The sequence below is a fragment of the Chiloscyllium plagiosum genome, unplaced genomic scaffold, assembly GCF_037043375.1.
Source record: "Chiloscyllium plagiosum isolate Xiang-an unplaced genomic scaffold, Cpla_swu_hap1 HiC_scaffold_2, whole genome shotgun sequence".
Taxonomy (NCBI): domain Eukaryota; kingdom Metazoa; phylum Chordata; class Chondrichthyes; order Orectolobiformes; family Hemiscylliidae; genus Chiloscyllium; species Chiloscyllium plagiosum.
This window is the reverse complement of record NW_028270140.1, coordinates 119312753-119334471: the sequence shown is the minus strand read 5'-3', so window position 1 is coordinate 119334471 and position 21719 is coordinate 119312753. Positions and strand designations below refer to the sequence as shown.

The 21719-nt window shown below is 41.9% G+C and overlaps 1 protein-coding gene across 2 annotated transcripts; it reads left to right on the top strand.

Moving 5' to 3' along the window:
• The first annotated feature begins 2606 nt into the window (after positions 1 to 2606).
• Positions 2607 to 17054, top strand: enc1 (ectodermal-neural cortex 1). Of its 2 annotated transcripts, XM_043707524.2 has the most exons (4): positions 2607 to 2763; positions 3143 to 3265; positions 9916 to 11723; positions 14947 to 17053. In XM_043707524.2, exon 3 carries the CDS (start codon positions 9922 to 9924, stop codon positions 11695 to 11697), a length of 1776 nt encoding a protein of 591 aa, XP_043563459.1. In that variant the 5' UTR covers positions 2607 to 2763; positions 3143 to 3265; positions 9916 to 9921; the 3' UTR covers positions 11698 to 11723; positions 14947 to 17053. The 2 variants fall into 2 exon arrangements, with proteins under 2 accessions (XP_043563459.1, XP_043563476.1); XM_043707541.2 differs by lacking the exons at positions 2607 to 2763; positions 3143 to 3265 and adding an exon at positions 4882 to 5095 and having other exon boundaries at positions 14947 to 17054.
• Positions 17055 to 21719: the final 4665 nt, after the last annotated feature.

The following is a 21719-nucleotide window of genomic DNA, read 5'->3' as shown; positions in this document are numbered from 1 at the left end:
AGTGCTCTCATTGTCAGATAACTCATTTCTGCAGATTCTGATCAGGGCTCATTGAGAAATGTGGAGTCATACTGCTACTCTGACGAGTCACTCATAGTTTAGAATAGGCAGGGAAAGGCAAACCATGCCATTCTTTTTCACAAAGTTATTGTCATATGTTCTAATTTAAAGACCCAGCATCATTGATAGCCACTTTGTTAACTCTTGCAAAAGGGTAAGTATATAAGGTAAGTGTGAGGTTATAATACTGGAAGGGTACGGTGTTGGGGATAGGGTGTCAGGTAGGTAGGGTGCCAAATGGATAAGGGGTATGGTGCCAGGAGGTGGTGTACTTGATTGGTAGGATTCATTTCAGCAGGTGGTTGGGTGCCAGAGTACAGGGTGACAATAGAACAAGATAAATTATAGTTGATAACTATTTACACAAGGTCAGCGTGGGGCAAGGGTCTCAGGTCAGCAAGGGAGTGGGGTGGGGTTGGATCTGGGAGCAGGGTGCTGTGTGTCCAGAATGGAGGGAGATGTTGTGTCTTTAGTGGAGCGGGGTTGTTGATCTCACAGCAAAGGTAGTGTTGGATCTGGTGTGGGAGTAGGACGGAAGGGTGTTGTCAGGTCCAGCAGAAGGGAAGTTCGAAAGGGGTTTGTGTCCTGGGGGCAAGGGGGAAGGTGTGCACTATTTTGGATCCAGAGCAGGAGGTAGTATCAGATATGGATCAGGAAAGGAGCTGTGAGATCCATCTGTTGAGGAATGAGGGGTTTGGTCCCAGGGATAGGGTGGTTGGTCAAAAGAAGGATCTGATATGGTTTTAGACCCATCATTGCCTATAGTCTCTGATATGGCCATCCAATTATTTTGGACTCGTGAGGTTGCGTAGCTGTGTCTGTCCTCCACTGGATAGTGCTGTTTCTGTCAATTACACACCAATGTGTAATGTGTTTAGAGATATAAGTGTTGTGTGTGCAAGCTGTAAGATTTGGGTGTGAACCTTGCAGCAGGGCTAAGTGTTTAAGGTGGAAATGATACTAATGGGCTGTGAATGTTACAGCTTGCTGCTAGGTGAGTGATGGGGATGGAGTGAATTGAGCAGTGTGTGAAGCTAGTTGTGCAGTTGGTGCAATATGCTGTTTGAAGATACATTGATTAGCTTTTGTCACTTGTGCGGGGGGGTCATTGAACTTCTTTTAACACTACATCCAGGTCCTTTGGGCTAGTCTCCTGGCTTTGATCTTGGCAGGTATCAGGTCTCACTTCCTTTTCGAAGGTTAGTCTAGGCAGGCTCTTTATGGATAGTGAGATCTCTTTTCACCTCAGGCACCAAAATTCCCGATGCAATATTGGTAAATCTTGGAGCTCATTCTTTAACATCTCTCTCAGGTTAAATTTACAGTGAGCTCAAACAATTGCCTCAGTTCAAATGCAATCACCATAAGAGGTGCAGACTGATTTTATGTATTGTAGACTAGCTTGAATTCATGCCAACCTCCTAGGATTTTGCGATCCCAGCTCAACCACTCAACCACTTATCAATGTGCTTGGCACTATCTGCATGCAGGTGGACTGCAGTGGTTCAAGTAGGTAGCTCACCACCACCCTCCCAAGGGCAACTAGGGATGGGCAATAAATGCTGGCCAGCCATCGACTCCTACATGCCACAAATGAATAAGAGAAAAAAAATTAAGTAAGTTGGCAGCATTAGCATGTTCTCTGCATAGGAAGCAATGGGAAAGGTTAATGGTACATCATGATCCTTGTTCTCTGGCTCTGTGGCCAGCGGATCCCTGATATTACACACTTGCTGCTCAGACTTCAGGGCAAACACAGACTTGGTACAGAAATGCCACTGATTGCATTAACTAACATAAGTCTTTAGAATTTCCTTCCTCAGAAAGCAATGTATACAGAATCTTTAAACATTTTTAAGGCAGAGGTTTTTAGATAGATTCTTGATTACTAAGGGGATAAAAGATTATCAGAGGTATGCAGGAATAAGATCAGATTTGAATGATCTTATTAAATGGTGGAGCAGGCTTGAAGGGCTGAGTAGCCTACTCTTGCTCCTTAGTAGCACTGTATATTCATATGCTGAACATAACAGTATTCATATAGGTTGCTGTCGAACTGGTACTGTTTACATTGACTGATGCGGACATAACATTTATACCAATAGTCTATGTTTATCCATGTAACAATAACAGGTACAGCAATACGGACAGAAACAGCTGGAAATCAGCAGTTCAGGTAGCATCTGTGGACAGAAACAGAGTTAATATTTCAGATTGATGACCTTTCAGCAGAACTGAAGAGACATGGAAATATCACATTATTTGTTCTGGTGTTTTTCCAGGTGTCTTATTCTAATTTCAGATTTTCAGCATCCGTAAGTAGTTTGCTTTTGAAATAGAGACATTGTTGTTCCGAGGATGATGGCATTATCTACCCTAAACGTGGAAAAGTACACCATCATACTTGTTTTTTTAGTGTTAATGCACATTATGTGCGTATAAGTGAGAGTGTGACTGTGTGATTGCGTTGGTTCGTGTGCGACCTGACACTATTTAAATGCAAATACGATGCTCCAGCCAAATGCTAGGGGCAAATGATCTATCAGTATAGCTCTCCAGTCGGTGAATTTACTTACATAGCACATGCTTGCTGGTACTGCAGACTGTTCACTGTCAGCACTTTCTTCTGTGAAAGGGAGAAAATAGATAACATTTCGTGAAAATAACAGTCTATCAAACGACTGTCTGCAGATCCGCTCCCCGGTAAGTGGCTGCGGTCCTCGGGCAGTTTCCGGTGCTGGCCTTGGGCTGGGGCATTCGCTGTTGGCGATATCAGGCCAATGCCAGTCGGTTCACTTTCAAGTGCTGAACAGCTGACTGCAGCAGCCTGACTTGGAAATGCTACAAGGCACAGCGGCCCTGAGCTCGGCTGTGATCTCCCTCACAGTATATATATCAGCCGCCGTGCTCAGTGTCAGCACTCACTCTGCGGCTTGTGTTGGAGTGCACTCGGTGTGTGCACGGCCACAGTGTTCTGTATGAACACCGCTCCTTCTGTTTGCTTCTCCCAGTCAGTCACTTGGTTCTCTACTGTATGCAACTACTCCCTCCCCTGACACTCAGTTCGCTGTTTCCCCTAAAGCAGCCGGCTTGCAGCCTTCTTCCCAGCTCCGGGTCACATCGAGGCCGATCACCAGGACGGGCACGTACTATACTAGCCCAAGACTATGTTGTTCCTCGCTGGATCATCTACTGACAAGTTCCGGTGAGTCCATGTTTCTGCCCACGACCTGCAACGGGGCCATCAGATTATCATGGTTGTGATAAGAGAGCAAGTTTAACTGAGATACCTGTACTGGGTTGTTAAGGGGCTGTCACAGTGGGACCCACCGGAGATGTGTGGGACACTTAGACTCGAACACAGACTGAGCTCTGGATTAACTGGGAGTCTGCGGCCACTGTGGGAATTGGTTAAGTGTGGATCCAGGGCAATTGTGACTGGTGCAACCGTGTCGGATCTGTGGGTAACTGGTGCTGGGTAACAGTGTGGGGACTGGATAAAGGTGGATGTGGGATAAATGGTATGAAGATTGGGATAACAGTGTGGAGACTGTGGAGTCGGGACTGGAACAGTGTGGGAATTGGGGTGTCAGCGTGGGGATTGGGGTAACAGTGTGGGAGTTAGAGTCATTGAGATGTACAGCACGGAAACAGACCCTTCAGTCCAACTCATCCATGCCAACCAAATATCCCAACCCAATCTAGTCCCACCTACCAACGCCCGGCCCATATCCCTCCAAACCCTTCCTATCCATATACCCATCCAAACACCTCTTAAATGGCGCAATTGTACCAGCATCCACCACATCCTCTGGCAGCTCATTCCATACACATCCTCTGCGTGAAAAAGTTGCCTCTTAGGTCTCTTATGTATCTTTCCCATGTCACCCTAAACCTATGCCCTCTAGTTCTGGACTCCCCCACCTTAGGGAAAGACATTGTCTATTTATCCTATCCATGCCCCTCATAATTTTATAAACCTCTAGAAGGTCACTCCCCAGCCTCTGATGCTCCAGGAATTGGGGTGTCAGAGTGGGGACTGGGATAACAGTGTGGTCTACGGAAACAGTGTGTGTGTGTGTGTGGGGGGGGGGGGGGTCTGGGGGTAACGGTGTGGGAGACTAGGGTTAACAGGGGGTACCAGTCTGGGGGACTGGGGTAATGGGGGTAACAGTGTGGGAGCTGGAGGTGACAATACGGGGACTGAGGGCAACAATGTAGGGACTAGGGCTAACAGGGATGTCAGTGTGTGGACGGGGGTAAAAGTGTGGGGGATGGAGGTAACAGTGTAGGAGGCTGGGGTAACAGTATTGGGGGCTGGAGGTAACAGTGTAGGGGGCTGGGGTAACAGTGTAGGGGGCTGGGGTAATAGTGTGGGGTCGAGGGGTAACAGTGTAGGGTGCTAGGGGTAACAGTGTGGGGTCGAGGGGTAACAGTGTAGGGGGCTAGGGGGTAACAGTGTAGGGGACTTGGGGTAAAAGAGTAGGGGGCTTGGGGTAACAGTGTAGCCGGCTAGGGGTAACAGTGTGGGGTCTAGGGGTAACAGTGTGGGGACTGGAGATAACAGTGTAGGGTCGAAGGGTAACAGTGTGGGTGTCTGGGGTTGTAACAGTGTGAGGACTGGAGATAACAGTGTGGGGGTCTGGGGGTAACTGGAGATCATAGTGTGGGGACTGGGGGTAACTGGAGATAACAGTGTGGGGACTGGGTGGGCGGTTTCCACTGTGTATACTGGTTGATTGCAGCTTGGAGCAGACAGTAGCTACTGTGTAAGCTGTCCTGTGTGTGTGTGTGCGTGTGTGCCTGGCGGCTGGCTGTGCAGTCTCTCTCTCTCTCTGCCTGTTCTGTGAGCGGCTGCCTATTTGCTGCCTGGACTTTCTGTGCTCAGCAGCATGTTTGAAAAGAGCCGCTGTTTGCTCTGAGCCGGCAGCTGCTGATCTCTCTCTCTCTCTCTCTCTGCCATCTTCCATCGGCGACCGGATGCCGGCTGTAAAACTTAAACCAACTTGACTCTCGGTGAGGCGATATTTTACACGTAAGTAAACCCGGGGAGGGGACGAGAAGAAGAGGCGAGGGGTGGCAATGGTTTAACTCTATTTGAATATACCTTACCGAGTCCCATTCATCACACACTTGACTTTTGTGTCTGTAACATTTGGTACATCAGACGGTAATTTACATGTTAATGTCAAATTCGGACTCGGAGAGTCTTTTTGTGTGTCCCCAGAGCCGCTTTCTTTCAGTGGGAGTCTGCCGAGGGGAGTGTGCACTCCCCCATCTCGCTGCTGATGAACCGGAAGAAAGCTTAAGAGGATGAACGCCCCTCATCTGTACAGCCGGACCAGGCAGAAACCGTTAGAGCTGAAACTTAACACTGGGGGTGAAACCAAACACGATAAAACCAACCTCTGTTTGTGCAGCAGAAAGGTCCCTCGGGCTGGTCAGGCAGGGTGTGCGGCTGAATTGAATGATACAGAGATGCCTGTGATACAATCACATGTTATCTCATTGTATCCAAGTTGAACTTGATCTCTCCCCCAGTTAGTTCTGCTGGTATGATTTTCCGAGCTCGGATGCATTTGTTGCAACCTCACATGACTTTATTTGAATGAACTGTCCGTGCAGTAAAATAAAGAGAGAGAGAGAGAGACAGACTGTGGAAGCTCCATGTCAGAGCAGGCTGTCAGATATATGCCTTGTTTACTTTGGCGGGAGCGAGAGATGCTTTTTGTTTAAAATTATTTCGAAACAAAAAATCCAACCGCAATAATTGCAACTTCCACAAAGTTTTGGCTGCCTCCTCTATCTTTTTATTTAAAAAAAGGGTTCCCAATAGAAACGTGAAGGTTTTGTTTAAGGGCTCGGTGCAGTTGTAATTCAAATCAAAGGCAGAAACTCGCCGCTTCACACGTGTGAGTTATCACTCGTGGGGTTTGCTTTTGGTCAGCAGCCAAGCTAGTGCTGGCTATGAGGAATCGCCCACTTCCGTAGAAGGAACAGAATAGCTCGCCACTGACAATGGGTCCCAGGCATTTCTGTGCCTTGTGCCAAGGACTGCAAATTACAAAGTGCACTGGGTCTTTTCCACATGAAGGCACCCCCCCCCCCCAAATAAATCGCACGGGTGAGGAACCCTGCTTAATGACTGCTTTCAGCTCCAGCTGCGAGCGCTCCAAGGTACAGTAACAGCGACGATTGTGTTTATTCAGTTCAAAGTAAAGGTTAGAGGCGGAAAGCACCAGCAACGGGAAAGCGGCCTCATGTCACTGGGCTCCACTTTATCTGTCGTTTCGAGATGAAGAGCAACCGTGGGATGACAGAACGGGGGCAACTGGGTGTGTTACCCATCTGCACACCTGCTCATTCCTCATGTCCAAAAGGAGAACGTGGCTGTGCATAATGTAAAGGGCTAGGGAAAAGTAATCATTAATTCAGTGACATTCTGTAATTCCCTTTCAGTAATTTAAAGGGATACGTACTCAAACCTTGGCCATCTCTTTTTGAACAAGAAAGACCAATTTTAAACACATTGCAGAGAAGACAATGATGTCATGAAATAAAATTTACCTCATGAAGAACTAGAAATTTAAAAAAAATGTTCACAGCATGTAGGCATCTTTGGCTGGGCACACATTTATTGCCCATCAATCACATTGCTGTGGTCTGGAATCATATGTAGACTCAAGGCCAGGTAAGAACCACAGTTTGCCTCCCTAAAGGGCATTATGAACCAGATAGGTTTTTTCAACAATCAATAACAGAGTCATAGTCATCATTAGACACTTAATTCCAGATTTTCATTGAATTCATATTCCATCATCAGCCATGGATAGGATTCAAATTTTGGTCCCCAGTACTTTACCTGAGTCTTTGGATTAACAGTCCAGTGATAATGCCACTAATCTCCCCAAGAGACTTTTTCATGAATAATAATTAGGTAATGAGAGAAAATAGGCTGCCACTTTGGACCTTCGTCACTTCCCAGAATGATGGTAAGTTATACCATCAAATGACTTGATTATCTATCAAACTGCAGTGCCACTATGTAAATTAGTTACTGGATATGGCTGATGTTAATAGACTGAAAGAGGGTGCACCTTGCAAAACAGTAATACACGTGATATGAACTCTCCCTTGAAAGTGAGTTACTGGCTCTAGTTAGTTGTTAAATTGCAAAGGTGTCCTTAGATAATTTTATCTCAAGGACACTGTGGAATATTTAAATGAACAATTTAAGAGAGACAGGTCCCTGAATAATAATATGTTCCAAAACAATTCAAATGTGAATTGTTGATTTTCTGTGACCTGCTTCAGTTGTTTCTAATATTTTTAATAGATCTCCATTTAGAATGGGATGAGGAGAAATTTCTTCACCCAGAGAGCGGTGAGCCTGTGGAATTCTCTGCCACAGAAAATGGTTGAGGCCAAAACATTGAATGCTTTCAAGAAGGAGTTAGATATAGTTCTTAGACTAAAGGGATCATGGGATATGGGAAACAGGAGACTGAGTTGGATGATGAGTCATGATCATATTGAATTGCGGAGCAGGCTCAATGGGCCGAATGGCCTCCTACTGCTCCTATTTTTCTGTGTTCTTATTAATTACATTCAGCAAACAGCCTAAGAGGAAACTAACTGCTGTTAACCAAGAACCACAGCACCAGAGTCCCAGGTTCGATCCCAGCCTGGGGTGACTGTCTGTGTGGAGTTTGCACGTTCTCCCCGTGTCTGCATGGGTTTCCTCCGGGTGCTCCGGGTTCCTCCCACAATCCAAAGAAATGCAGGGTAGGTAAATTGGCCATGCTAATTTGCCTGTAGTGTTAGGTGCATTAGTCAGAGGTAAACTGGTCTGGATGGGTTACTCTTCGGAGGGTCGGTGTGGACTTGTTGGGCCAAAGGGCCTGTTTCCACACTGTAGGGAATCTAGTCTTATACAAAATAAACAACAGGACTTAAATAGATACCTTGACAACAGAATCTGTATTGCATCTTCTTTGGGTCACATGGTTGTGAATATACAGGCTATCTTATCTTGTATATTTGCATCTTACTAAATAATATTAGTAAATGAAATAAATATTACTAAATATTAGATAAAATGAAATCTATTTGCCTCATTTTTAAAAATTATATCATGGACATCTTCAAATTCACATTTAATTTTTAGAATGAAATGATTTTATGTGCATCTCATCCAAGGTGTGATGTAAAATCATTTCAGTGGCTTGAATTCTCTCTGACACGAATGGTAATGCAGGCTTGAAATGTCCCAGTAATTGGCTGTGGTAAAATTAAGAAAAGTGCTTTTATTGTGGCCCTAATAATGTAAGTATTTAGTTTTAACTCACTTTTGAAATAAAAATAATCAATTTAAGCTCTGGGGGTGAAACCAAAATGCAAACACAATCTTAAAGCTTACAATATTGGCTAAGTAGAGCAGTTACTTTATATATTGTATTATCCAATGCATAGCAGTGAGATGAATACTTCATAATTCATATTTGGCAATGAGGGCAAAACTGTTGGTCATAATGTCAGGACAGCTTCTCTTTGAGATCATTTACCCTTACCTAAAGTACAAGATAAGTTCTTAGTATATTTAAAAAATAGCCGTTTCTTATCTCTGCACAGGACTGTCAGCTTAATTCTGTTCAGAAGGTGGAATAAGGCTTGAACCTACACTATCCATCTTAGTGATGACCTCTACATAAATCAAGCATATATGATGATTGTCGATGCTATTTATCTTGAGCAAAGTGTTTAAGATTTGAAGAGAATTGAATAGTCGTCTTATGGACTTTATGTACACCAGCATGCACATTAATTTTGCTGCATCTTTTCCACCATATCAATAAACTATAGGATATAAATCACATTTTGATATAGTCTAATGTGCAATATTCTTGTGCAAATACTGTCAATTCTCACCTCTAATCACTCAAGATGACACACTGCTATTAATATGATCTGTCCAGACAGAACCAGTGTGCAGAAGGGCAGCAATATAAAATTATTTTATAACCAGAAAATGCTAAAGAAACTCAGCAGGCATCTGTGGAGAGAGAAACGGAGTTAGCTTTCCAGATCCAAAGACTTTGCATTGGAGGCTGCCAGACTTGCTGAGTTTCTTGAGCATTTTCTGTTTTATTTTGGATTTCTAGCATCTGCGATATTTTGCTTTTACTAAATTTGTTTTGCCTGTGTGCACCATTCAAATGGACATAATATACAAATTACACATTCCCTGCCACTTTATATTGGAATCCTAGTGACAACAATGAACACCATATAATTATAGCTTTAGCAGTGCAGTGTTAGATTGCAAACTTCACCTGGTTTTCAACATTATTGCAAGTAACCACTAGATGGAGCACTCTGGATGAGAGCAGGAAAAACTGGCTGGACAGGTTTATATCCTGCACAATGGACAAACATGGCCACATTGCAATACCTTAATAAAATTCTATAGTGTAATAAAAATGAAACTGGACTTATACAATCACCATAAACCAATATTCCTGAATAATAAGGACAATAATTTGTATGAATATTAAAACTAGACCTTTTGTTTAAGGATTTCATAGAATAATTGAAAGAATTATAGGATGCAACCTCCCATAACACTGGCTATCCAGAAGTGCAAATAATTGAAATGGGATTTGACTTATTCACTTATTGCTTTGGGGCTGAAATATTGAGGATGGGCATTTAATGGTAATTTGAAAGATCTGCAACAGATAATCACCAAATGGTTCTCTTTGTGTGATGTATGTTCTTTAATTGAAAATTAACTTGTGAGACTTTGCATTCAAGAAGAAAATGAATGAACTGGATTTCTGCATTTTCCCCCCACAGTGTTTGATGAGAATGTCAGTCAGCATGCACGAGAATCGGAAATCAAGAGCTAGCAATGGCTCAATGAATATTTACCTCTTCCACAAAGCTACATATGCTGACAGCGTTCTTACACACCTGAATCTTCTACGACAGCAGAGACTTTTTACAGATGTCCTCCTCCATGCAGGAGAAAAGACCTTCCCATGCCACAGGGCTGTGCTGGCTGCATGTAGCCGATATTTTGAAGCTATGTTCAGTGGAGGATTACGTGAGAGCAAGGACAATGAAGTAAACTTCCATAATTCAATACACCCGGAGGTTCTGGAACTCCTCCTAGACTATGCTTACTCATCTCGAGTGCTTATTAATGAAGAAAACGCGGAGTCCCTCCTGGAGGCTGGGGATATGCTGCAGTTCCAGGACATTCGTGATGCTTGTGCTGAATTCCTGGAGAAAAATCTTCATCCGACGAACTGTCTTGGCATGCTGCTGCTCTCTGATGCCCATCATTGCACCAAGCTTTATGAGCTCTCCTGGAGAATGTGCCTCAGCAACTTTCCAACCATCAGCAAGAGTGAAGACTTCCTGCAGCTACCAAAGGACACTTTGGTGCAACTTCTGTCTAGCGAAGAGCTGGAGACAGAAGATGAGAAGCTTGTGTATGAGACCACCATAAAATGGGTGAAATATGACGTGAATAGGCGCCACTGTTGTTTGCCAGAACTGTTGCAAACCGTCCGGTTGGCTCTGTTACCAGCTGTTTACTTGATGGAGAATGTGGCCATGGAAGAGCTTATAACCAGGCAGATGAAGAGTAAAGAGTTAATTGAAGAAGCTATACGTTGCAAATTAAAAATTTTACAGAATGATGGAGTGGTGACAAGCCTTTGTGCCAGACCTCGTAAAACAGGTCACGCCTTGCTCTTGCTTGGAGGACAGACTTTCATGTGTGACAAAGTTTACTTAATAGACCATAAGGCAAAGGAGATCATCCCAAAAGCAGATATCCCCAGCCCTCGCAAAGAGTTTAGTGCATGTGCAATTGGCTGCAAGGTATATGTGACTGGGGGACGTGGGTCAGAAAATGGTGTCTCCAAAGATGTCTGGGTTTACGACACTCTTCACGAAGAGTGGTCAAAATCTGCTCCGATGCTTGTTGCGAGGTTTGGCCACGGATCTGCTGAGCTGAAGCATTCTCTGTATGTGGTTGGTGGGCACACTGCAGCCACAGGCCGGCAGCCAGCATCCCCCTCAGTCTCTCTCAAACAAGTAGAACAGTATGACCCAGTGACCAACAAGTGGGCAATGGTAGCCCCTCTTCGCGAAGGGGTTAGCAATGCAGCTGTGGTTAGTGCCAAGCTGAGGCTGTTTGCCTTTGGTGGTACTAGTGTCAGCCATGATAAACTGCCTAAAGTACAGTGCTATGACCCATGTGAAAACAGGTGGACTGTGCCAGCTACCTGCCCTCAGCCGTGGAGGTACACAGCTGCAGCTGTACTGGGCAACCAGATTTTCATCATGGGTGGGGATACTGAATTCTCAGCATGCTCTGCATATAGGTTTAACAGTGAGACCTACCAATGGACTAAGGTTGGGGATGTGACTGCAAAACGAATGAGCTGCCATGCTGTAGCCTCTGGCAATAAACTCTATGTAGTTGGGGGCTATTTTGGCACACAAAGATGTAAAACTCTAGACTGCTACGATCCCACTTTGGACACATGGAATAGCATCACTACTGTACCATATTCATTAATTCCGACAGCATTTGTTAGTACATGGAAGCATCTTCCTGCATAGAAGAACAATTCTTCAAAATCTCATAGGTAAGGAGTTCTTACATTTATGGGCAAGAGTTGAATTAATGAAGTAATGCACTGGAATTGAAAACAGCCACAGAACAATTTAAAATGAAACGAGCTCCAGAGAGAGACTGGCATGCCTTTTTTTATGGTGAAACTGTGATGCCAAGGGAGGACTCAAACCCATTGTCGAGGAGAGTGATGTAGGGCAGTGAAAAGTAATGAGACTTTTTCTGAAGGATGTACATCAGGCTGTATCTCATGTCATCAAGGCCCAACTGTTATTTTCGTCAGAAGTCTGTCCGAAAATGTTTTGAGGCCTCTTCCAGCCTAGCAGTAGAGGCGGGTTAGTTTTTTTTAAAAACACGTTTACTGCTGCGGCCAAGAACTGCTCAGGCCTCCCTTCCCTAAAGGAAGGATCAGATTTCTCCCACCTGGTAGCTTTTCACTCCATCTCCACAGCCACCCTATTAGTGAAACCATTTTCCCATAGCACACCAGAATATTTCAGGCTCCTCATGACGTCCAACATGTCACTCCCATCCAGCACCAATCTACTCTGCCTCACACTGCTCAGGTCAGGATGGTTTGCCATTCACCGAATCCCAGTCTGCCCAACTCCTGTCCCAAGTTAAAATTGGACCTTTAGTGTCCTTGAAGGTGGTGCTGCCAATATTTTATTTTCGATACTAATTTGTGCAGAGACAGCCTTAGCATTGTGGAGAAAGTGAGGACGGCAGATGCTGGAGATCAGAATCGAGAGTGTGGTGCTGGAAAAGCACAGCAGGCCAGGCAGCATCCGAGGAGCAGGAAAATCGATGTTTTGGGCATAAGCCATTAACGCATTTTATACCACACAGCAGGGTGAGATTCCTGATGAAGGGCTTTAGCCTGAAACATTGATTCTCCTGCTCCTCAGATGCTGCCTGACCTGCTGTGCTTTTCCAGCACCACACTCTCAACAGCTTTAGCATCTAATGGATGAACATTTGCATTTGAATGCAAGATTTTCCAGTTAGAAAATGCTATGACTGAAACAGTATGGTTTGAAAATAACATAAATGGGTGCATTTCCTAGAAACCGTATCACTGCAAGTTTAACTAATCCTAAGAAAACAACCTGGATTACCTATATATAGTATAAACAAATGCTTTAATTTAATCTTAGAACCTGTCATTCTGCAGTGATTTATTTAGTTTCAACATAATGGCCTGTTATAAAGCTGGCTAGCTTCCAATGAGTTATGAAGAGAAACAAGATGAAGCAATAAAAAGCATAACATTTCCTGCATTAACTTTGCAGGTTCCTTTTTATTGATATGTGTAGCCAGTGTCCTAGAAGGTTAATGTAATATTAATCCCCCATTCCTGATTTCATGACTCAATTGTTTCTAAGAGCACCATGTTGACAGGTTTTTAATGACAGGCTGAAGCAGAGGGGATCAGTAACAGACTAATTTTGAAGTCAAATTAACTGTCTATTGTCCTTGGTGCTAGAAGGGAGTGCAAGAGGATGGAGGAGAAAATTGCTAATGGAGATTTGCACAACAGCAACAAAAAGCTGATGGAAATCACAGTGGCTTTTTGCTTTCACTTGTGTGACCCTCACAGGAAAAGTGGCCTTCATTCACTCTTTTTAACATTAAGGAATCCCACTGGTTACAGTCCAGAGTTGGAACAACAAACATGTTGAATTAAAATTGCGTACACAATGTAATTCTAATGGAACAAAGCTATTTCGTAATTCAAACCAGAACATTCCCTGTAATTAGCACAATACCCTTTTGATACTTTTGTGTATGATCTAGGTTTTTCTAAACATGTTATCTTTTCCTTTTGTTTTTGATAGCTTAGCAAAAAGTACTGTTTTACTTTTGAAGTCATGATTATAATTCATTTCTAAAAAAAACTCATTAAATTAACGCATTTTATACCACACAGCAGACGAGATGGGATTGTCATGGCCTTAAAGGCTTGCACAGTTTTTAGTTATACTGCAGTCTTTCCTATTCTTGGCTTATATTTGTTGTTTAAATGCTTTCATTTCAACCTGTTGAAGTCAATTGTAAGTACTTTCCATGCATTTTGCATTTAGTCTCACTATAAAAGTCTAGGTTCTCTTGATGTAGATTTTCTTCTTTCAATAGAAATGTAAATGCTGTAGATATTTCGCCATCACTGTGACAATTTTTATTCATTTTTACAATCATCACTTTCATTTAAATATTGTAGATTTGGAAACATTGACATAAATGGTTTAATATTGGATCTTATTTAAATTTATATAAGTATCCAGCCTACTAAAATAACAAAGGCTCGCTTTAATTTCAGATGTTTCGAAATATTCAATCAGTGCAGCTTTGTTCACGCTGAATTGAATGGACGATGTGAGAGTTGGGGAAATCTCTCAGTAATTGAGATTCCCTACATCCATCCTTTCGATCCAGTAGCTATCACATGCCAATGATAAATCATGTTTATTACCAGTGTGAGGGATTGAGCAAAGGCTGAGCCCAAGCACAGAGAATATTTCTGCAAAGAATCCTTACAGCCATACAGTGTTGTATTTCCACTGATCAATAGAGCTTAAACTTGGTGCACTTGGAGATGTTCGCTATAACAAAGCAGTACTTTCTCTCAGGTGAATATGGTGCTTATTTCATCTATTGCCCTGATCAAGCCTTATTAGCTTTATTGTTAATGCAGAATTATGCCTTCAGGACACAAGAATAAGCCACCACTAATGTGTAATAAATGATTTAATCTTTTAAGAAGCCAGGATCATTAACTCAATGCAACGTCACATAGTTTGTCAGGAAAGTCTGCCCTTAACACAAGTTCATCATGATTTTGTATTTTCAAAGCTTTACAACCTAATGTGCAGAAATGATGCTAAAGCTATGAAAGTTGTGTTTTGGTGGCAAGCTTGGACTTGCGACAACAAAAAAAATGAAATGAAATACTCCAGGCGGTACAGTCCGAGTGATCCTGGGCCTTGATCTGACCTTACTGATCAGCATTAACAATATGAGCCTGTTCACTTCTCACACAAGAAACCATGACATAAACTGAGAACCAATATGGTGAAACATAAAGGATTTAGTGTAGCAGAGTTACAGCTGTTACTCTGCCACTGGTCCGCTTGGCTATGAAACTGTTACTTTGTTGGGATGGATGAACTGTCAAAATTGAATGTGAGCAGTATTTGTAATATGGTCATGTTCCTTTGTTTTTATAAAAATTCCAGGACTCTTGATGTGAAGATTTTGTATACTGTGAAGCAACACAACTCAAATGAAGAAGATAAAACCCTCTTCATCTGTTTGAGCTAAAATGATTTAGTTTCAGCAACCAGCACCTATTTTGATGTGAAGAAAAGAATTTGGTTCCACATGCACGCATTCTTCGTGATGATGAAGCGATTTCTGAATAAGGATTGATTGCCAATAGCGATAAATGGATTTCTGAATAAGGATTGATTGCCAATAGCGATAAATTGTGGACTCATGGCAATATTATTTGGCTCCTCCAAAAGTTAAGACTTCTCTATTTGCTGCTGCACTGTCTTTAGTCTAAATTGATTCTCAACATTTATGTATGAAGCGTTAAATGAATGTCACCTTGTGTTTGAAAGACTGGCACCAGCTGTGAGAAGTGGGTTGATTGTGACGGGTTTGGATGCCGGATTAATCACTGTCCCCCCTAGTCTTCACTAATGGGACCAGGGATATGGACAATGTTGCTGGCAGTGCCTAGGGCAGCAATTACCCTGCTTCTGGAGCCTATTGCTGTCAGGCAGGCAAAACTGTTCAGGCTGTGTAGAGGGAAGTCAGCTGCAAAAATACAACTGAATCATTAAAGGTTAACTTTATTAAAAGAGCGAGGAGGAAAGAAAAATGACCCGAGGGTCAGAGATACTGCTTTGATATGAATCTGTTATTTATGTTTACCTTTTTTGTAGGATATTTATTATTAATGATGTTACTTGCACATTGGAATGACAAGTATTCATAAAGTGTATTTTGTGTTTGAGAGTTATTTGCACACTTACTTAGCAGGAATAGGGCTGTATTGGGGGCACTGGGGAGGGCTGAGCACATCTTGAATATTATCTCCATTCTCTGTTGCATGAAACTGGCAAGTGCAAAGCTGCAGTGAAGGGGAGGGACATTTTCCAATCGGAAATGAGATGGGTCCAAAAGCTAATTCTTAAATTACACAGACACTGGACAGAAGCAGTGAGGTCACTTTCTGAGGCCTGTACCTCACCAGTTTAGAACATGTATCCTTGTATCACTAAGCCTCCCAGCCTTACAGTGCTTTGAAATAAATACTATTTAGAGCATGCTAATTAATCTTGGAGCATGTAAATGTACAAATGTGTGCAGCCTTCATGTCAACTCAGCCCAACCCAGGCTATTTCTTTACACAGTCCCTTATTACACCCAATTATCTTGAATCAATGTGAGCAAAAAGGATCACAGCTGCAAACAGTTTTTTGTTGTGGTCCAAAGTCAATTTTTCCTGATAGGCACAGGCTAGATGAGAGACAGGAGGAAGTTATAGCTTGTAAGATTGAAATTTTGTAGAATTTAGTTAAGGATTTCTGATCAGCATAGTTTATGCATGAAGGATTAACATGCTGTATCACAATAGACCATTATTAATCCATTTAAGATAAGCAAGTCAATGCCCGTCTAACTATAAACTGTCACGAAATGCAGTATGAGCATGTTAATTCTTCCCACTTGCTTTCAGAATATCTGCCCCTTTTCTTTGTAAAGTACCGTTTTTCTGCAATTTAAGTATTAAAGTAAAGGATGAGGTCTGCATCTGAAAATCAGAACAAAGCATTCAGTATCAGTTGTTAGTTTATAAGTGGAACTATCTATTTGATTGTTATGGTGTTGTTTCAGTAATATTTTTTGAAGAAAATTGTTGTGAAGAAATAAATCTTGAAATGGTTGGATGAACACTGAAATTTGAAAACATAATTTACCCAGTACTAATTAATCAAGCTCTAAAATGGAGCTTGTTTTATTCACTACCCTGTCTGAGTACATTGGATATAAACTAAGCATTCATGATTGATCCTATCAGTTGATAAATGCACAACCCATTTTGGAATTGAACCCAACAAACCAACAAGAGTTTAGATTTCTGGAGACCTTTGGGACTGGGATGTTTGAGAGTGGGGGTACAAAATGATAAAGGTCCTAATAAACGTTTCGAAGTAACCAGTAATAGGGTTAAGGAGTGGACCATTGTTCATAATCCTGCTAGCGATCTTTAAGCAGTGACCCCTATTACAAGGTTTTAGTGTGATCATTTTGAGTGGTGGTGATGGGGGGGGGGGGTGTGGGGGTGTGGGGGCATGACAAGCGTAGGGCCAGTAACGATGCATGTGCTGCATGGTTGAAGTTTACCCGTGAAGAGTAGTTGTTTATGGCCAGGGTCTAGTTGTAGTCAGTGAACGTTATCAACATGAGTTCTGGTCTTTAGCAGAGGACTGGAGAAAACCATATTGTGGGGAAGAAGAGAATCGATAAACTGAATAAAACTAATAAGTGATGGATTAAATAGATGTTTTGTTTGTGAAGTGGAATGATAATATAGTGGTGGGTCTCTACTGTTTTGGTGTACATAATTTGTCTAAAAGAGCTGGATACTTTTAAACTCCTATTTCCTTATAAATATGCAAAACCAAATTTTTTTCAAATGTTGTTGGGATAAAAAGTACATGAAACATTTTTTTGAATGCTGAGCCGGGAATAGCAATCATTTCTGAAATGTTTGTTGAAGGCTGTAGGCCCTTGAATAATAGCAAAGAGAAGGTAACTGAAAGCAGGGTGGGCCTCAGGCTCTGCAGGGAATGTTCTGGGCTCCCAGCTTTTGAATTGATGTGGAAATTTTCCTTGCTGTTTGACTACTGGGGATCTGCAAAAACGCCACACAGTTTGAACAAAATGCACTCCACAGCAGAGTGCACACACAAAGTTGGCGTAAGACAAGGAGGTTCTTCCTATTTTGTCCACTTATCACTATAGCAACACATAACAAAGCACACTCTTCTATTTCCAATGTAATTGTATAAAGGCCTTTTTATGAGAGCTGACACCTGTCTAACAGAGAGTGATTAGAAATGAATAATGTCTGTACCAACAAGAGTAGATATGTGTGTACAAAATTATGTCGGTGTAAGATTTACTGTAAGCATTTCCTTTTTTTACTGCTGGAATGTAACATTTTTGTAAACGTAAATTTTTTTCACAATGTGAAATCAAAGACATAAAATTGTGTTGCCATTTCTTCCGTGTAGTCTGAACTGACTTATTTATATGGTAGTTCATAATGACTTATTTAAAAGAGGAAATATTATCACAGTTATTTGATTTTTAAAATTGTTTTACTTAAAATAAGCAGTCATTTTCGAGCTTTATGAGAATTTGAAATGTAGAAGGTGTTATGATGATGTTACTTAATTAGTAATCATTGTCAACTTTCCCTGAAGTACTGATGTAAATAACTGCATATGCTCCAGAACTAGAGATGGACAACACTTCCTTTCCTTGTTGTTACTTTTGCAACTAGTTTTGGTCACCACACTACCAGAAGGAATACGGATTCTTTGGAAAAGGTATAGATAAGGTTTACCAGGATGTTGCCTGATGTGGGGAATTTTAACTATGAAGAAAGTTTGGACAGAGTGGTTTTGTTTTCACTGGAACATAGGGGGTTGAGGGGCGACCCAATAGAAGTTTATAAAATTGTGAATGGCATGGATAGAGTGGAAAGTACGAGGTGTTTTCCCAGGCTAGAGGAGTCAATTACTTGGGGACACAGGTTCAAGGTGCTGGGAGCACATTTACAAGAGACGTATGAGGCAGCTTTTTCACCCAAAGGGTGGTGAGTGCCTAGACTGTGCTGCCAGAGGAGGTGGTGGATGCAATAGTAACATTCAAGAAACACCTGAATGAATACACAAATAGGTAGGGGACAGAGGGATATGGGTCCTGCAAATGAAGACAGTTTTAGTAAGGAAGGGTACAATATATCAGTGCAGACTTGGAGGTTCCGGTGCTTTTGGTTCTTTGTTAAAACCAAAACTTTACGTAAGGGTGTTGGTCAACTCTGGGGAAGAGGGGTAGCTTTGCTTTATAGAATAGCCCTGTTTTCTTTCAAAAAGTACATACTATGAGAATTCCTATTTTGTTGTGTTCATTTATGTTGCAGTATCTAACACTTGAACTTTGTAACATTCAGTGGTGCAGACAGTTCCAGGGGCGCTACATTTTGACCGCTCCAAAATATTAGCTACATTCAATACTGCCAGCAGTAGTGGCAGGGCTTGCTACGAGGGATTCATGAAAGACCTAGAGCTGTTGATTAGCTTAGCGTAGCCATGACTCAGGGAGATACTAGGAGCTTTGTTGACTTAAAAGAAGAAGTCTACATGGGGTTAATATTTAGTCAACTGAAATACAAGGTTTCTGTGTAGTGAGGGCTCAGGGAAGTCCTCGGAGCAGCAAAGCACTTGAAAAATACCAGTGCACAATTAATATTTCAGTGTGGTAGTACTATTGCTAAACTAGTTATCGAGAGATCCAGGTAATGGTCTGGGGATCTGGTTTTCAATCCAACCATGTTAGATTTTGGAATTTTAACATCAAAAATCTGATAGATGATTATAAAACCATTATTGCTTGGTTCATTAATCTCCTTTAGGTCAAAACTATCTGCAATTCTTACCTGGTCTGGCCTTAATGTGACTCTAGATCCATACCAATGTAGTTAACTTTTAAATTGCCCTCTGAAATGGTCTAGCTATCCACTCAGATATAGCCAACCACTAAAATGTCTCAAAAAAGGAATGAACTTTGATGAAGCAATGAAAGCCAACATAGGCACTGGAAACACCAACAGCAAATTCTGTCCCATCTACCTTGCAACGTCTTACTAACCCCTTGTAGTTGTCCCAGACAACTACACCACCTTCACCATCCCTGGGTATGACATGTCCCATCGTTAGAGGTGGTTGCCAAGTGCGATATAGTTATCTTGGGAGTCCTCAACATTGACTCTATACACCACAAAGGTTCATGCAACAGCTCAGAAATGGGCAAGGAAACCTCCTGACAATTCTGACCTACCACCACTGTTCTGCAGATGAATCCATGCTACTCGATGCTAAACACCTCTTGGAGGAAACACGGAGAGAGGCAAAGGCACAGATGTACTCTGCATGAGGACTTGTCCATCGCCCACCTGTATGCTAAATGGGATAGAGTTAAACAGGTGTGGCAACTCAAGACTGCGCAAGCTTGAAGTGTTATGGACCATCAACAATAGCAGATTTGTACTCACACATGATCTGTAACCGCCTGGCACCAGGAAAAGCTAAAAATGATGTGTCAAACTTTGCAAAGTGGCATAAGCAGTGAGTGATGGACCGGGCCAGGCAATTTCGCAACCATTAGATCAAATCTAAGCTTTGCAGTTGTGCCACATCCAGCCGTTAACAGTTGTGGTCAATTAAGCAACGCACTGGAGGAAGAAACTCAATAAATACTCTCATTCTTGATGATGGAAGAGCCCAGCACACTAATGCAAACGATAAGACTGAAGCATTTACAACAATCTTCAGATAGAATTGTTGAGTGAATGATCCATCTCAGCCTCTTCCTGAGGTGCCCAGTACTGCAGATGCCAATCTTCAACCAATTTGACTCTCTCCATATGACATGAAGAAATGATTGAGGGCACTGAATATTGAAAAGGCTATGCGCCTTTACAACATTCTGGCTTGTGCTCCAGTACCTGCTGCACCCCTAACCAGACTGTTCCAGTACAGCAACTATACCAGCACCTATAACTACATGGAAAATTGACCAGGTATGACTCATGTAAATGCAGAGCAGAACAAATCCAACCTAGCTTATTACCATGCCATCAACCTACTCTCAATCATCTGTAAAATGATGAAAGGGGTCATTAATACCGCTGTCAAGCAACACCTACTCAGCAATGACCTCATCCTTGATGCTCAGCTTGGAATCTACTAGTTTCTACGTGCAGTCTTCAAGAATCCAGGAGAGTGTAGTCTCAGGAAAGGAAGGTGGGCCATCTGAACATGAGCAGCTATTAAAGCAACCCATGATGCAGTGGAATCTGGGAGAATTGGGAACTACATTATCAAAAGCAAAGAATCATAGTCTCTTGTGAGGGTTTAATTATATTTGGTGAGTCACAGTTTTGCCAAGATCTCAGGAGGGAAATGTAGTGGTGGGAATTCTGCTTGATTATATTTGCTATTTGATATGTTTTGTCAGGTGTTCAATCATAGTTTGTCTATGGCTTATATTTTCCTCATGTTCTGTTTGGGATGTTAGAATATAAGACATATCCATCTTGCACAGTCTAAACGTTTTTGTCAATAATCTTTGCTTGTTCATTTTAAATTTTATTTGTGATACTTGTGATAGAGCTTTATTTTATTGATGAAAAATACATTGAATTGTTTCTAATACTAAACCAGTTAATCTAAAACCAACATTTCTTCTTTATTCATTCATGGCATGTGGGGATCACTGGCTGGCCAGCATTTATTGCCCATCCCTAGTTGCCGTTGAGAAGATGATGGTGAGTTATCCTCTTGAACTGCAGCAGTCCATTTGGCTATACTTAGCCATTTCATCATCCTTGGTTAAATTTAAAATTAATTCTGACCAGTGGAGGAGTTGGACTCAGAAAGAATTGGTGCACTCTACTAACTTAGTCATGACAAAATACATAAAATAATACTTCTTAAATATATTTATGCCAATTTTGTCATTGTCGCCTGAAGATGTTGATATTAGCTTCTGCTGGGCTTGCTCTACAGATGACAGCCATCCTTGGGTACTTACCCTGGATATATAGTATACACAATTAAAGTTCATGGGTTATCTCACTGCAAAGACTCTACAGTCTCTGCCTTGTGCCTTCTTCTAGTGGTAGACATAGATTAAAGTGTGAATTAAC

Bases quoted from the DNA above. Each gene is read 5' to 3' on its own strand.
- enc1 (XM_043707541.2), top strand. From the start codon at position 9,922: ATGAGAATGTCAGTCAGCATGCACGAGAATCGGAAATCAAGAGCTAGC.